The sequence below is a fragment of the Platalea leucorodia genome (assembly GCF_965183815.1).
Source record: "Platalea leucorodia genome assembly, chromosome: 2".
Taxonomy (NCBI): domain Eukaryota; kingdom Metazoa; phylum Chordata; class Aves; order Pelecaniformes; family Threskiornithidae; genus Platalea; species Platalea leucorodia.
In genome coordinates, this window is record NC_138824.1 from 64527907 (window position 1) to 64542021 (window position 14115).

Consider the following 14115-nt stretch of genomic DNA (forward strand, 5'->3'; position numbering starts at 1 on the left):
TATCTCAGCAGGCATCCCACTTCTGCTGAAATCTTGCTTGAGATGACACTGTGCTTTGTGGGAGCTTCACGCTCTAATTCCTCTGCCACCACAGCAGAAGGGTAGGCCAGCCTGAGAGCAGGAGTGCTGAGCAAGTCTATTGGGGAGCTAAGCATTAGCTCCCCGCCTAAATTAAGGAAATAAAACCTGATGGGATACAAGCAGATAGTACTGTTATTTTCCCCTGTTCCCCGGTCTTGAGTATAAACAGATTACAACCTGTATGTGCTCTAAACAGGCTATCCAGGACTACAGGGGCAGCCTGGAATACCAGCTCCACCAGGAAGCAAAGGAGAAAGTGGACAAACAGGTGCGAGTGGACAAATTGGCCCAAAAGGAAGTAGAGGTGATCCTGGAGCAGCAGGGAGACCTGGCGTTCCTGGGTACCCGGGACCAAAGGGTAAGGATGGGAAACGCTGACCTTGGCCGGGGGCAGGGGAACCTCCTGTGCTACAGCAGCTTTAATAACATGACTTCTGCACTCACTTGAGCTGTGTTGAAATGCAATAATGCCACCTGTCATTTTGCATTAAAGGTCGTAAGGGTGAACAAGGTGTCATCGGCTTTATGGGCGGAGTAGGATTTCCAGGTGATTTGGGACCTATCGGACCCAAGGGGGATAGAGGAGTAACTGGTGAGTAAGTGCAGTCAGATGCATGACTCCTTTCTAAACTACTCATTTTGCAGCTCTACAGAGCTGATCTAACTGGCCCTGCTTTGAGCAGGAGGTTGGGCTAGATGACCTCCGGAGTCCGCTCCAACTGCATGACTCTGTGTGACCCCTGGCAAATTCCAGAGGACAGATGCCTGAATTCAACATGGGTAGTCGACTTTTTGCCTTTATTAATTTCTTTTGTATGAGGTGCTAACTCCAAAATCAGAGCCGCTTTCAGGGTTAAAAAAAAAAAGAAGAATTCCTGATCTAAACTAATCCTCCAGAGTAGACATACTGGATATTTCTAAATATCTTTAAAATCCTTCACTCCATCTATACCGTCATCTGTTTGTCTCCCGAAGCCCACCAAAAGATGGTGCTGCACCTCAGAGAGCTGTTGGTTGTTTTGGGGGGGTACTTCCCAGCTTCCTGTGTCATAAATGAGGGAGCAGTAGCATCGCTCATTTTCTGCTTATCTGTGTGCTGTCTAAGAGAAGAGAAGCCCCATACTCACACACGTTCCCCCAGTATAATAAATATAGGTGCCCTACGCAAGGTGGTGAGTTGCAGACCACAGTCCCTCCCTCTCATATGCAGCCAAGTAACAGCAACATATCTGTGGATGAAAGCACATTAAGGAAAATACAGGGTTTTGTTTTTTTTAATCCAACTTGCTTTTTTTTTAATCCATCTTGCTTCTAATCACAGGCTTTCAGGGCCCTCCAGGCTCTCCTGGGCTGCCCCCTCTTCCTCCAAGGCTGGTTGCTGAGCAAGGTTCACCAGGTCCCCGTGGAAATATAGGACCTCAAGGAAGCCCAGGAGATATGGGACCTCAGGGTCCACCAGGCGATCCAGGTACGAATTGAACGCTCAGAGGGAAAGCTTGGTTCCCCTTAGCAGAGTGAGGCCACCAGAGCACTGCTTTGGCTCTCTTCTGCTTTAAATTCTCTTAAGTCAGAAAAGAGAGTCAAATTTTAGTCTTTCAAAGCTAGGGCTTGGCTTTCCTCCTCCTCCCAGCATTCAGAACATAAGCAAAACAGGAGAAAACTTTGACAACACTCACATAGCCAAAGGCAACATTAGATATGGATCTCGCTTAAATCAAGACTGAACGTCTTTGGTGGAAATGCGCACATCCTTGTGGGCGTGCTATCAACCCGGGGAACCTAGTGTTAGTGATGTGCGGACCCGATGCAGCACACCTCATCAGAGATGCGTGGTGGTAGCAAGAGTGAAAGATTCATGTAGTCTCGCTCCCAGCAACCTTCTCCAGTGAAGTCAGTGCTCTTTGCCTGAGCAAGAACCATAGGATCTTGCCTTTAGTGTAAATTGGTAGACCTGGCAGATAGGACCAAACATATGCAAGTAGAGCACATGTTAACAAAGTGGGTAGCATGTTGATATCTCTGCAGCCACTGTGCTTATAACTGTTGTTGGTGGAAGGTTTCAGAGGCTCACCTGGAGAGCCAGGACTCCAGGGCAGGGGTGGCATTCCAGCTCCTCCCGGCTCCAGAGGTGAACAAGGAGCAACAGGGTTTCAGGGTCCGGTGGGATTTGAAGGTAAGAGATGTCACACAGCACTTCTTCCCTCTTTCCCATTTCACTGCCATAAATTGTTCTGTGGTTACTGCATCACTGGATGGGGAGGAGAGAGGGAGTTTCTGTCTTCACAGCTTCTTCACAAGGGACAACTAACTAACTTTTTAACAGAGTTACCTTAAAGCAATATTTTCGGAATAAGTTTTGATAGATGTAGTTGTCAGTCCACTCGTGAGTGAGTTTGTTTTGATCTGACTGGATTTTTAGATTGGTTGTCTGTTAAGTATTTCAGCCTAGTGCTTTACTAACAGTTACATTCCTGGAGATGAATGGTTGGGTAGGTGATATTTGAATAGATGGTGTTTAAGGGAACATATTTGTAAAAGAAATACCTGTGTCCTTATCCAGTCAGAGAGCAGGAAGATTACTGTCTTAATTAGCTAAGTACACAGAGAAAAAGGTATTTGCAGAGCATAGTTTTAACTGTATGAAGCAAATGCAAGCAATTCAAAAAACCATTGGTTAATCTTGGACTAAAAAAAAAAAAGAAAAAATTTTGAAGGAAAAATATGCTAATATGTGTTGTACAAAGTATGCTCAAATTCATCAGAACTTTATATGTGACTTTCCCTGGCTCTGATAGTGATCATCTTAGAAACCAGGGAGCCTGATCCAGCACCAATCTACTTACAAAGCAACTGCTGTAATCCTAGGACTACAGCTCTTTTAACAGTAACTTACCGTAAGAAGCGGCATCATGCAATTAAGCTTTGTTCATCAGCAGCTTAGCTGGAATGTCAGCTAGCATCAGACCATTTGTGGGAGCACAAACTAAGTTGTATTTTCTTTTTCCCCGCTCTTCTAAGGTCAGCCAGGCCGCCCTGGTAGCCCCGGGCTGCCAGGCATGCCGGGTCGCAGTGTTAGCATGGGCTACCTGCTGGTGAAGCACAGCCAGTCCGATCAAGAGCCAATGTGCCCAGTTGGCATGAACAAACTCTGGAGTGGATACAGCCTACTGTACTTTGAAGGACAAGAGAAAGCACACAACCAGGATCTAGGTACGTGCAGGTATTGCTGGCAGCAGCCTCAGTTCCGTCTCTCTGGCTGAAAAGAACAAAAAAAAAAAAAAAAAAAAAAAAAAAAACCAAAAAAAAACTTAGAGAAAGCTGGGACTTCAGCACACAGGCTTAGGAAACACCAAAATGAGAAGATAAAAACTGTATGTCTGCATAGAGTGCCCCTGAGAAAGCTCCTGCAAGTCATTAGTGTTGTTCAAGGGGACCTGTAAAGCCAGCTAAACATTCTGGACTGCAGGGTTTTACTGGCACATACTTGGGAAAGAGCAGGAAACTGAAAACGTGCATTGTCTTCTGTGAGAATAATTGCCATCATTTCTTTTTTATCTTCTTTTTTAACAGGGCTGGCCGGTTCATGTTTGGCTCGTTTTAGTACTATGCCATTCCTCTACTGTAACCCTGGGGATATTTGTTATTATGCAAGTCGAAATGATAAATCCTACTGGCTCTCAACTACAGCACCTCTTCCAATGATGCCTGTGGCAGAAGACGACATAAGGCCATATATCAGTCGCTGCTCAGTTTGTGAGGCCCCAGCTGTGGCAATTGCTGTCCATAGCCAAGAAGCTTCTATTCCTCACTGCCCTGAAGGCTGGCGCAGTTTGTGGATTGGATATTCCTTCCTTATGGTATTTGTTCTCCAGTGTCATATTTTGTGTGGCACTGGGTTTTAAGTTCGAGTCTTAGATACTAGGAAGGCTGCTCTGGTTTAGATCCAGCAACACCAAAACCATGCATCATACTGGGGAACCAGGGAACTACAAAACTAGTTTCTAGGAAGCAGAAGAGGAGAAACAAAATTTCTGTGAATTGCAGAGAAAACTACCTCCTGTCAGGCTAGCATCTGGAGTCCGTCCTTTATGTACAAAATACTGCTTTTGAGCAGAACGCAGGGACAGCTGTGGATTAGCAAATAAAATTGCACTGAGGTGCAACAGGAGCCTACAAAGCATTTTCACAGCTAAAGCTTGGGAGTTACTTATGTACATCACTATTAAGAAGCTGATTTGGAGGGGGAAAAAACCCAAAACTTTTCCCTTCTTTTGGAAACTTAAAATCATTGATGTTTAGTTAAAGATTTAGAAGCGAAAGTCTTTCACCTAGTCTGGAAAGAGAGACGGCCTCCTGTTGTTTTCAACATTAAACTTCAGTGTTTTATCTCTAATGGCAACAAAAGCTGAGCTGTATATCCCATGGCTTATAGGATCTCTCAGGTATTGCAACCTTATAATTAGGAAATGGGATGTTACAGAAAAGGTTAGCATTAGGTGTGCAGCGGAAGACCTACTGAAGGGCCTGACCTGCTTTTCTTACAAGACCGTACAGAGGGATCATGTAAGCACTGGAGGGCCCAACATGGTAAAGAGCAGCTAGAACGTGTTAGTGAATGATCTGACAGATGCTCATTTTTCTGACTTGCTTGATGTGCAGGAGAGTCAAAACCTGCAACAGTATGCCCATGTTGTTAACTCATTAAAGACTGGACTGAATGCTGAAGTAAACAAGGTTGGGAACAAAAAACAAGATTTCTCTGGCAGCAAATGTCAATCCTACCTGCAAACCATTTGTTTGTCAAAAGCCAAAACCTTAAATTTTTCATAAAATAAAGGGAAATCTGATCTTTTTTGTTTAGTTACAGAAAAAAAAAAATCATTTTGAGAGGGCAGGTCGAATTTTTGACCAGCCCTATGGTTGACCTTTCTTTTGCTTCTATAAAAAGCCCCGATACCAATCTCATAGTTACTTCACAAGAATTCCAAGGATTAATTAAATGTTTGCAAAGCCCTGTGTAAACACTGAGCATTGTTAAGAGGAAAGTTGTAACCTTAGCAAGAACCTTTTGCCAGGACAAAGTCTGCCAGCACCAAGGAACACACAGTGAGAAGAGTTCACATTTTCCCAGCTAGTGTTTGGAGCAAATGAAGTGTTTGGTGTACACGTTTTTGCTTCTCAGGCAACTGTGGCAGAAGTACAGCACACTTGTGGTTATCTCAGAGTACATATTGTTTTACTTCCTTGGCTTAAATTTGTCACCTCCTTCCCCTGAGTAAGGTACAATCATGAAGGGAGTCATCATGGACTCCTGCCCAAACAGCTGTAGAAGTCAGTCAGCTTTCATGTAGCAAGGGCACTCCGCTATCATGCATCCTATAAAGGCAGAGTGGCGTAAGCGTTGCAGAAGGACAAAAGGCCGTGGCCAGTACAAGAAGAGATATTGCAGGCATAGAGTTGGAGCTTGCACACTGAGCGTAGGAATGCCAGGGCTCGTCCTGAGGTGGTCAAGCGGGTCTGCTCCCAAGCCAGGGCTCAGATAGCGTGTGCAGTTCGTACTAACTGCTTTCCAGCTCCAACTGCAAAGGCCTCAGAGCTGTAGCAGTTTATACTGCTTCTTACCAACTTTGTTCTTGCAGAGGGATGCTAGGATGGTTTTGCTCCTGAACTTCATAGCTTACCGAATCTTGCAAAACTGTAAGACAACTGGTAGGCCACACCTTTGGGTGGGACGTTTTGGGGGGAGGGAGTTGTTGTTTTGGGTTGGTTTGTTTGTTTTTCTTTTTAAAACCACTATCTAAACCTCAGCACCATGTAACACCAGCCAGAGATCAGAGTCCTTTACTCTGTTAAAAGGTGGCCACTTCTGTTACTCATTTATACGAACGCAGTGGGCCTCTCACAGCATAAACCAAGCCTGTTCCAGCTTGCACTTCTATAGTATGGTGTTTATTAAAACCTAGGCAGGCAAACATGTTGGATGTGCCCAGATTTCTCCCTACGTTTATAAAACTATTTAGCAACTTTGTTTTCCAGCTGTTTTCCTTTATATTGCAAATTCCTTACTTTTTAACAAAACATTAAAGAGCTTCACTTAGAAATGCAGCTGTACAGCTCTTAAAGGGACAGAGGAAATGCCTGGTTCAATAGCAATGCCTTTGACAGAAGAAAAGCAACATTCAGTTTGTTACCACAAAGGTAACAGTTGAGTGGTGTAAAGATGCCTGATTTTGGTGTAATTTGCTGTCAAAGAATATGCCATCGAGGGAACTAGTTATTTGTATAGAAGCTAATTTTGTTTCCGCAGTGCTCCTTATGTGCGATGCAGGGTAAGACGGGCTTTATAATGAGGGAAATTCAAGTTAGCTATATGGTGAAAAGTTCCTCGCAGTGAGCGTAATCAAACAGAGGAAGAGGTTGCCCAGAGAGGCTGTGGAAACTCCATCCTTGGAGGTATTAACAACTCGACAGTGCCCTGGAGTGACCAAGGGCAACTTTGGAGTCGGCCCTGCTTTGAGCAAGGGACTGGCTGACGTGACCTCCAGTGGGCCCTTCCCATGATTTACCAATTCTAAGACTTCCAACAGTGAAAGTAACTATAGAAAAGATGTTTGTCAGAAGATTTGAAAGTGGCATCAACATACAAGCTAGCTCCTTTGTATAGCTAAAGCATAGCCAAACCCTTAAACCTTACATAGTTGCAGGATTAGCCGACGCTCTGCTCTGGAGATAAGAACTGGAGCAATTCTAGTGGTTTTTCTCTTTTCCCACGTGTAAGTTTTTGACAGCGTTGCCTGAGGTTGTGCTCTGAACGCTGCCCTCCTTGTCTCGTTTAGCACACTGCTGCTGGTGATGAAGGTGGAGGACAGTCACTGGTTTCTCCTGGGAGCTGCCTGGAAGATTTCAGAGCGACTCCTTTCATCGAATGCAACGGCGCGCGAGGAACCTGTCACTACTTTGCAAATAAATACAGCTTCTGGCTCACGACAATCGACCAGCCCTTCCAAAGCAAGCCCTCGGCAGATACACTCAAGGCAGGACTCATCCGAAGCCATATCAGCAGATGTCAAGTCTGTATGAAAAATTTATAGACATCTTTCACAGTATAAGGAACCTGCTTATTATGTGGTTCTTATACAGTGAAACCTTCCATGGTGGTTAGACATTTGAATAAATCATGTTGGTGCTTTTTTAACTTATTACCTCAAAAGCTGAATGGAAAATTAATTTTTAAGTGTGTCTGTAAAAGCAAATTCAGTGTAACACAAATTAAGGCTAACACACAGATCTAGTGCTGTGTTTTCCTACTATACAGTATACATACATTTTTTGCTAGTCTAACATTATGTCATTTGCCAAATGATACAAATACTCGCAGCTTTGAAACACCAAAAAAACTTCAATATTTAATTGTTACCTTGGTCAGATACCCACTACATTTACTTTAAGAGAATATATGTATCTTTTCTATTTACTGCATTTGTCACAACAGTAAACACTAACAACAGCTGCAGTTCCATAAATTAACACAAGGTGCAAAATACTGAAAATACACTGAAAAGTGCTTATGTCCAGCATTGAAGCCTAACTTTTTGATTTTACTACTATGCTTGGGCATTTCCAACGCACCCAAAACAATCATCTTTTTATTGTATTTGGTTTTTTTCAAGCCTCACCATGCTTTAGCACTTAACCACCAGCAATAGCAGAGAAGCCCACAGGCCTCCCAAAAATAGCAACCAACCACAAAATGCAACTCTTCCTGTTTTGATAAGGAGACTATATGAGGAAGATCAGCTTTTTATTTTAAAAGCTTGATGATTTTTTTCTAGACGTACCCCAGGCCAAGGGATCGTTACAGAGGTCCCTGGCTCCACTGTCTTGTGGACATTCATCTGTGTCACACTGCCCACGCAGCAGTGGCACCCAGCGGTGCTGTGCATTGCAGCTTTTCCCCTCTGAAACCACGCCACGCATCGCAACCAGATTTTAACCGCGTACTGTTGGAGCAGCTGTTGCACATAGGGTAGGCTTTGCAGGCGAGCGGATTGCTCGATGCCACGTGACCTGCAAGCGCAGACCTGCCCGTTGTCTGAAGGCATGCTGTCCTGGCAGCCGGGGACACATGGCAATGGGATGGCCACCACCCCAGCTTGCACACATCCATCCTTGCAAAAGCAAAGGGGAAGGAAGCACGGCATTTATCTGGCACCATCTTTTCCCATAGAGACCCAGGTTATTGCATGCCAGGCTTGATAAATGGCCAGAGTGGCTAGCTCGCTCCTTCTGTAGAAAGAAGCCATTTGGCCCAAAGTTGTCTGTCACCACTGCAAGGGCGGGGGGGGAGGGGAGGCTCAGCTGCAAATTTCCTATTCGCGTAGTCTGATTGTGTACCTGAATGCTTAAAACTGAAATCAAAGAGACTTTTATAGCAATGACTGTTGATTTTTCAACAGTTCACCTCACTCCTGCTTCAGGTGCTTCTTGGCTCTTGTAATTACATTCCATCCTCACTGTATCATAAATAAAACCTGTTTTTTTCTACACCTCTATTTGTTGATGATTTCCATTTTGTAAACAGTGTTTTTCTATACAATGCGTGGGGACTGCTCTGTTGCATTACTTTGCACCTAAGGAATTAGGAAAGCGCTACCAGAAAGCTACCAGAAAGCTCCTTCCACTGCAATTCAGACTCTTCAACCAGGAATACACTTGCTTATTTCATGGCACTTTTAAGAAGATCCAAGAGGGAAGCTGTGTTTCTAAAATTGCTTGTTTAAGCTGAACTACTGAAATAGTATTTCATCTGTTGCTAGGATGATCAACTGAAGCCAATAAATTGCAATGTTGCAGATTAAAGCAACATAGTATTCATGCTCTACAATGTTCAGGAAAGCAACATTAACCAAACTTGACAAGTGTTACGTCCACAAAAAATATAAATTAAGTTCTTAGCTAGCACACTGTCTAACCTAGATTAGTTGTACATATAATTAGATATATCCATAAACAGAGAAATTACCTGAGCTTGAAATGAGGTCTCTGGCCATGCTGTAGCTCTGAAAGGCAGCCCCCAAACAAACTCATCACACTAATATTTGTTTCAGCTAAATAAAATACTTAGAACTGAAAACATGGCAGTCAACACGAGCCAAATCTATCCCATGTTTGCCAGTTCTTTTACACGACACATAGCAGTAACAAACACCCAAGAATCAGCACTTTACCTCTTCCAGGTGTTGCTAGGCATCGGTGGTCATGGGATGATCGCACAGTTATCGTGGTTTTTGCATGGCATTGCATGCAACACCAGCAATGCAGCACATTCAGTGTTTTAAGGGAATTCAAGTGGAGGTTATACAACTGCGTAAAAACCGATTAGGTCAACAACAGCAGCAAACTATTTGGATTTTCATGGCTAATACACTGCCTAATCTTCTTATGCAGCTAAGGTTTTTTGCATGTAAGACATCAGCAGATAGATAGGTCTTCCTCCAACAGTTGCTTCGCCTCTTAGTTTTCTCCGACTCACATAAACTGCTCTTAACAAGTTTGTTGAGCGCGGTATCGGCACAGCATTGAGTTGAACACACAGGCATGGTGCAGGAAAAACCAAACCGACCACAAAACGCCACAAGGCGCCAAGCAGACTTGAACTTCCGTGCTTTGTTTGCGTGCGTTGTGTGCTTCAGGTCTGCGTACTTGTACCCCGGTTTCTCCAAAGTCTGCATAATCGCCGTTTGAGAAGGAAGGTCGTGCATGCAAAGACAGGGAGTACTTGGAGCAGCCAGAGGATTTGACCTGGTGAGCTAACCCAGAGCGCAGCACGGAGGGGAGCTGACTTCTTCAAACTGCCTCTTAGCTGCAAGTTTACCTCCTCCCCTAGGAAGAAAGGCTGAGAGAGTTGGGGTTGTTCAGCCTGGAGAAGAGAAGGCTCCGGGGAGACCTTACTGCAGCCTCTCAGTATATAAGGAGAGCTTATAAGCAAGATGGAGAGAGACTTTTTACAAAGGCCTGAAGTGACAGGACAAGGAGCAACTGTTTTAAACTGACAAGAGAGTAGGTTTAGATCAGCCAGGAGGACATTTGTTATGATGAGGGTGGTGAGACACTGCAACAGGTTGCCCAGAGAAGCTGTGGATGCCCCATCCCTAGAAGTGTTCAAGGCCAGGCTGGACAGGGCTTTGAGAAGCCTGACCTTTGAACGATGATCTTTGAAGATCCCTTCCAACCCAACCTATTCAATGATTCTGTGAACCCACTGCCAAGAAGTTAAAACATTTTTAGACAGGAAAAACTCAGCTAAAGCAAAGCAAAACAATCTTTTACTGAACTATAGTACTCCAGCCTAGGACATAAAAACCACAAGTGTTTTGCCTGGGTTTGACCAAGTCAAATCTTCAAAGTAAGTGTGCTGTTTGCTTCCTACGCTTTCCTGTTTGAAAACACGCTGAAGTACAACACGCTGCTGAGCCTGGGGAAGGTAAATGAGGTGATATTCCCCTTCTGCAGGTAACAGTGCATCAGTATATCAGCACAGATACAGTGAAAACAGCGACATCAGTTGACACCGATTATTTCCTCAGAGTTTATCGACCAGATCAGCCGAGTTCGTTCACACCCTACGTGACTGGGCTTGTCCACGGCTGCTGGAAATAGAAAATTAGCAGACAGCAAGCAGTAAACATGACCCCGCAACGGAAGGTATCAGATCACTGCCAGAAGAGAGGCTGGGGGTCACTGCCAATGTGCTGATGGCACCCCAGCGCGGTCAGCAGCAGCCCCCGTAACCACGCAGGGACCAGCGGCATCCCCAGGGATGGCCACCCGCGCGCCCACCAAGGCAATAAGGTCTCACAGCCGTCAGGGACTTGCACACGTCGGTGCAAGACATGCTGGATGAGGGGAACAAGTAACACCGCTGCACCCCATGACCGACGAGCAGAGAAGTAAAAACAGGCAGCGGTGCTTCCCACCACGACACAGGCAAGGGCATAACCAAGCCAAAGCAGGTGGCTCAGCAGCTCTGGGCACCTGGGGGGTTCAGGCTCCTTTCATGGCCCTGACAACTTCGAGTCTTGTGGGGGCCAATGGCAACCTCGGTCTTGCACCATCAGCGCCTGCAAGGGGCAGGAAGAAGGATGGGGCCTTCCCAGCCAGCCGGGCACTGATCCTGCCCACTCGCCCCGCCATCCTTCCCTCCTCCTCGGGTCACAGCGGGCCCGGCCATTACCTCCAGCACAGGCAGGCCCGTAGCTCACGTTCACCCAGCGTGGCCAAAAATAACATCTCTTTTATTTCACTGTTCAAACACTTCACATAATCCAGACAAACATAATGGAGAGAGAGGGGGTGAAAACAAATACTTGTAAAAGAAGGTTCCCCTCCCAGGCAGAGCACCTGGGTTCCCACTTTCGCCCACCATCGCCAGTCCTGGCAGGGAGGGCTTCCACCTGGCTCCAGCACCACAGCCACGGCCGGCCCAGCTCCAGGCTGCACACTGCGGGTATTAATGGGGAAAGCAGCCTCGCACCAACGGAGGAAAACACTTGCTGCGGCCAGTGGGACTGCACAGCCGCTGTTAATGCAGGTCCTAGCGCTGGCCCAGCTTGAGTAGTGGCCCAGCCTACAGCTGCTATGCTAAAAGTACATCGGTTGCGAGGCTATTACGACAACAAGAGTGAGAACAAGTGTGCATCAGTGCAGGTCCTGTGCTGCCAGTCCCTACCCTGCAGCTTCACTGCTCCTCTCCACGAATAAGCCAGGCTGCATTGTTCCAGTAAAATTATGTAGGACAGGGGCGGGGGACAAAAAAATGCCTTTAGCAGTGCTGGGATATCAGGATGCACCTGCAGAAGCAACAGGGAAATAAATGAATTCATGTTAGGACACTTAATGAGCACAAGAGCAGGCCATATTGTATCGCTCCTCTGTGCTGTTAAAAAAAAAAAAAAAAAGAGAGAACAGAGCACCACTAAACAGGGAAAAAATAAAATCCAGGCAATTTCAGTGTTGAGGGCTGAACTGTGCTCTCTAATAATGCTTGCAGACATGAAGGATTGCTTGCAGACAAGCATAGGCACCGCTGTGGCAGATAGAGCATCAACACTGGGCTGTAAAAATGGAGCTCAGCTACAGCAGAGTTTAAATTGCTAATAAAATAAAAAAAACCTACATCAAACTCCAGAAACCTTCGAGTTTTGCTTGAAGGCACAGTGTGACTTCAGAAAGTAGTAAAGAAAGAAATGGGGCTAGCATGCACATTGAGCAATCCAGATTGCTCCTCCTGACCTCTTATCAATAGCTCCCGTGTATTACACGGCCTCCCAGGTTCTGCTGTGCCACCCCACGATCTCTCAGAGGCTGGCAGCGACAACCCATCATAACCCAGACATTTCTCAAGGAACAATAGCCAGCGACACTAAAAAAGCCATGAACATCATGCCAGGCAAGGGCAGCCCTAAGGGCAAAAGCGCAACACGCCAAGACTTGTTCCTGTGTCATCTCTTTCAGTGAAAACACCCAAGTCAGAGCTTTTGGAAAGACTGTAGGAATTCCTTAAGATCTCATATGAATCAAATGCTGGTGCAACTGAATTGCAAATATTTATACCTTAAGAAGTGTTAATGTTAAATTTACAAATATTTTTCCTGTTCTGTACCCTCTAGGTGTACATCTCCCAGGCATCTCCCAAAAGCCTGACCTTGCAACCACTGCATGCTGCAGGTTCAGTTGTCAACAGATGCAGCAAAGCCAGCGGTGGACCTCTCACAGATGCGTCGGCAGATCGCTTTGGTCACAAACAAGACTGCAGCCGTAGCCTGTTTGTCTCTTCCCGGTCCTGAGGGAAGACTAGATACTGGCCTTGGAACTTTCTTAATAGCTATTAGGTTTTTAATTATATACAGTTTTAAATACCACAGAGCAGGTGCAGTTAAGTCTCTGACAGATTGGCAGGTGTTAAACTGCAAACCCCTAGCAAATCCAAAAGATGACAACCCTTAGTAGGACCTGTAGCAATAGGACAAGGGGTTTAAAACTAAAATGCAGACTAGATACAAGGAAGAAATTTTTTGGTGATGAGGGTGGTGAGACACTGGAACAGGTTGCCCAGAGAAGTGGTAGATGCCCCATCCCTGGGCATTCCCTGAATGGAAACAACCAAGGCCAGGTTGGACGGGGCTCTGAGCAACCCGATCTGGTTGAAGATGTCCCTGCTCGTCACAGGGGGGTTGGAGTAGATGACCTTTAAAGGTCCTTTCCAACCCAAACTATTCTATGATTCTAGGATTGAATGTACAGAAGTTTTTCTCTTGAGCCATTCTTCCCCACTACAGGTGTACTGTGCATAAACTTGACAGCAGAAAATAAAGCTACTACTCTGCAGCAAGTTACTCAACAGGACACTCTTTTGGAGAAAAAAAAAATGTTTTAAATACACTTAGTAATAATTTGATTCATTATTCATTTAGGAATTGTCTCCCTATGTACTAAACAACTGTGATTTGGGTGGGACAGAGAAAGGCAACGACAAAGCACAAGAACAACCAACCCTTTCGTTTTACAAAATTATGCCAGAAGCATCCACAGGAAGATGAAGGAGTCCCCACACAACAACTTGCAGAACTGGAAACATGCGAGCTGCATCTTTGGGGGGTTCTGGGAAGGGGTTTGGGAAGGCTTGTTTTGTTGGGTTTGGTTTTTTTTGGTTTTTTTGGGTTTTTTTTGGGGGGGGGGAGGGGGGAGTATTTTGGTTTTTTTAAACTAGCAGTTCTTCGCTCCGGTTACAGTGTCTCGGTGCGAGCTCCTGGGTCACTGCACGCGTTCTTTGTAGCGGGGAGGGCTGGGAAACTCTAGAAGCAGTACTGAGTATTAACCCCTCCTTTTTACTGCAGTCAGGAGAGAAACCACGTACCTCATTAGTGCTCCTTCATGCACCTTTCTAATCCACAAAATGCAGTTTCGCTTCCCTTCCTCCTGCATTAGCCAGTTTCACATCAGAAAATGCCCATCCTCACTTCTCTCCAGGTAGAT

General features: G+C 45.4%; 1 protein-coding gene across 1 annotated transcript in view; it reads left to right on the forward strand.

Annotated features, from left to right (window-relative positions):
• COL4A2 (collagen type IV alpha 2 chain) overlaps positions 1 to 8627 on the forward strand; it is a 145866-nt gene extending 137239 nt beyond the window's left edge. Inside the window, exons 42-48 of the mRNA XM_082332636.1 lie at positions 278 to 439; positions 575 to 673; positions 1403 to 1549; positions 2138 to 2254; positions 3100 to 3291; positions 3652 to 3938; positions 6918 to 8627. Of these exons, the coding sequence (XP_082188762.1) occupies positions 278 to 439; positions 575 to 673; positions 1403 to 1549; positions 2138 to 2254; positions 3100 to 3291; positions 3652 to 3938; positions 6918 to 7172 (1259 nt within the window). The 3' untranslated portion in view covers positions 7173 to 8627. The remainder of the gene's footprint in view (positions 1 to 277; positions 440 to 574; positions 674 to 1402; positions 1550 to 2137; positions 2255 to 3099; positions 3292 to 3651; positions 3939 to 6917) is intronic.
• Positions 8628 to 14115: the final 5488 nt, after the last annotated feature.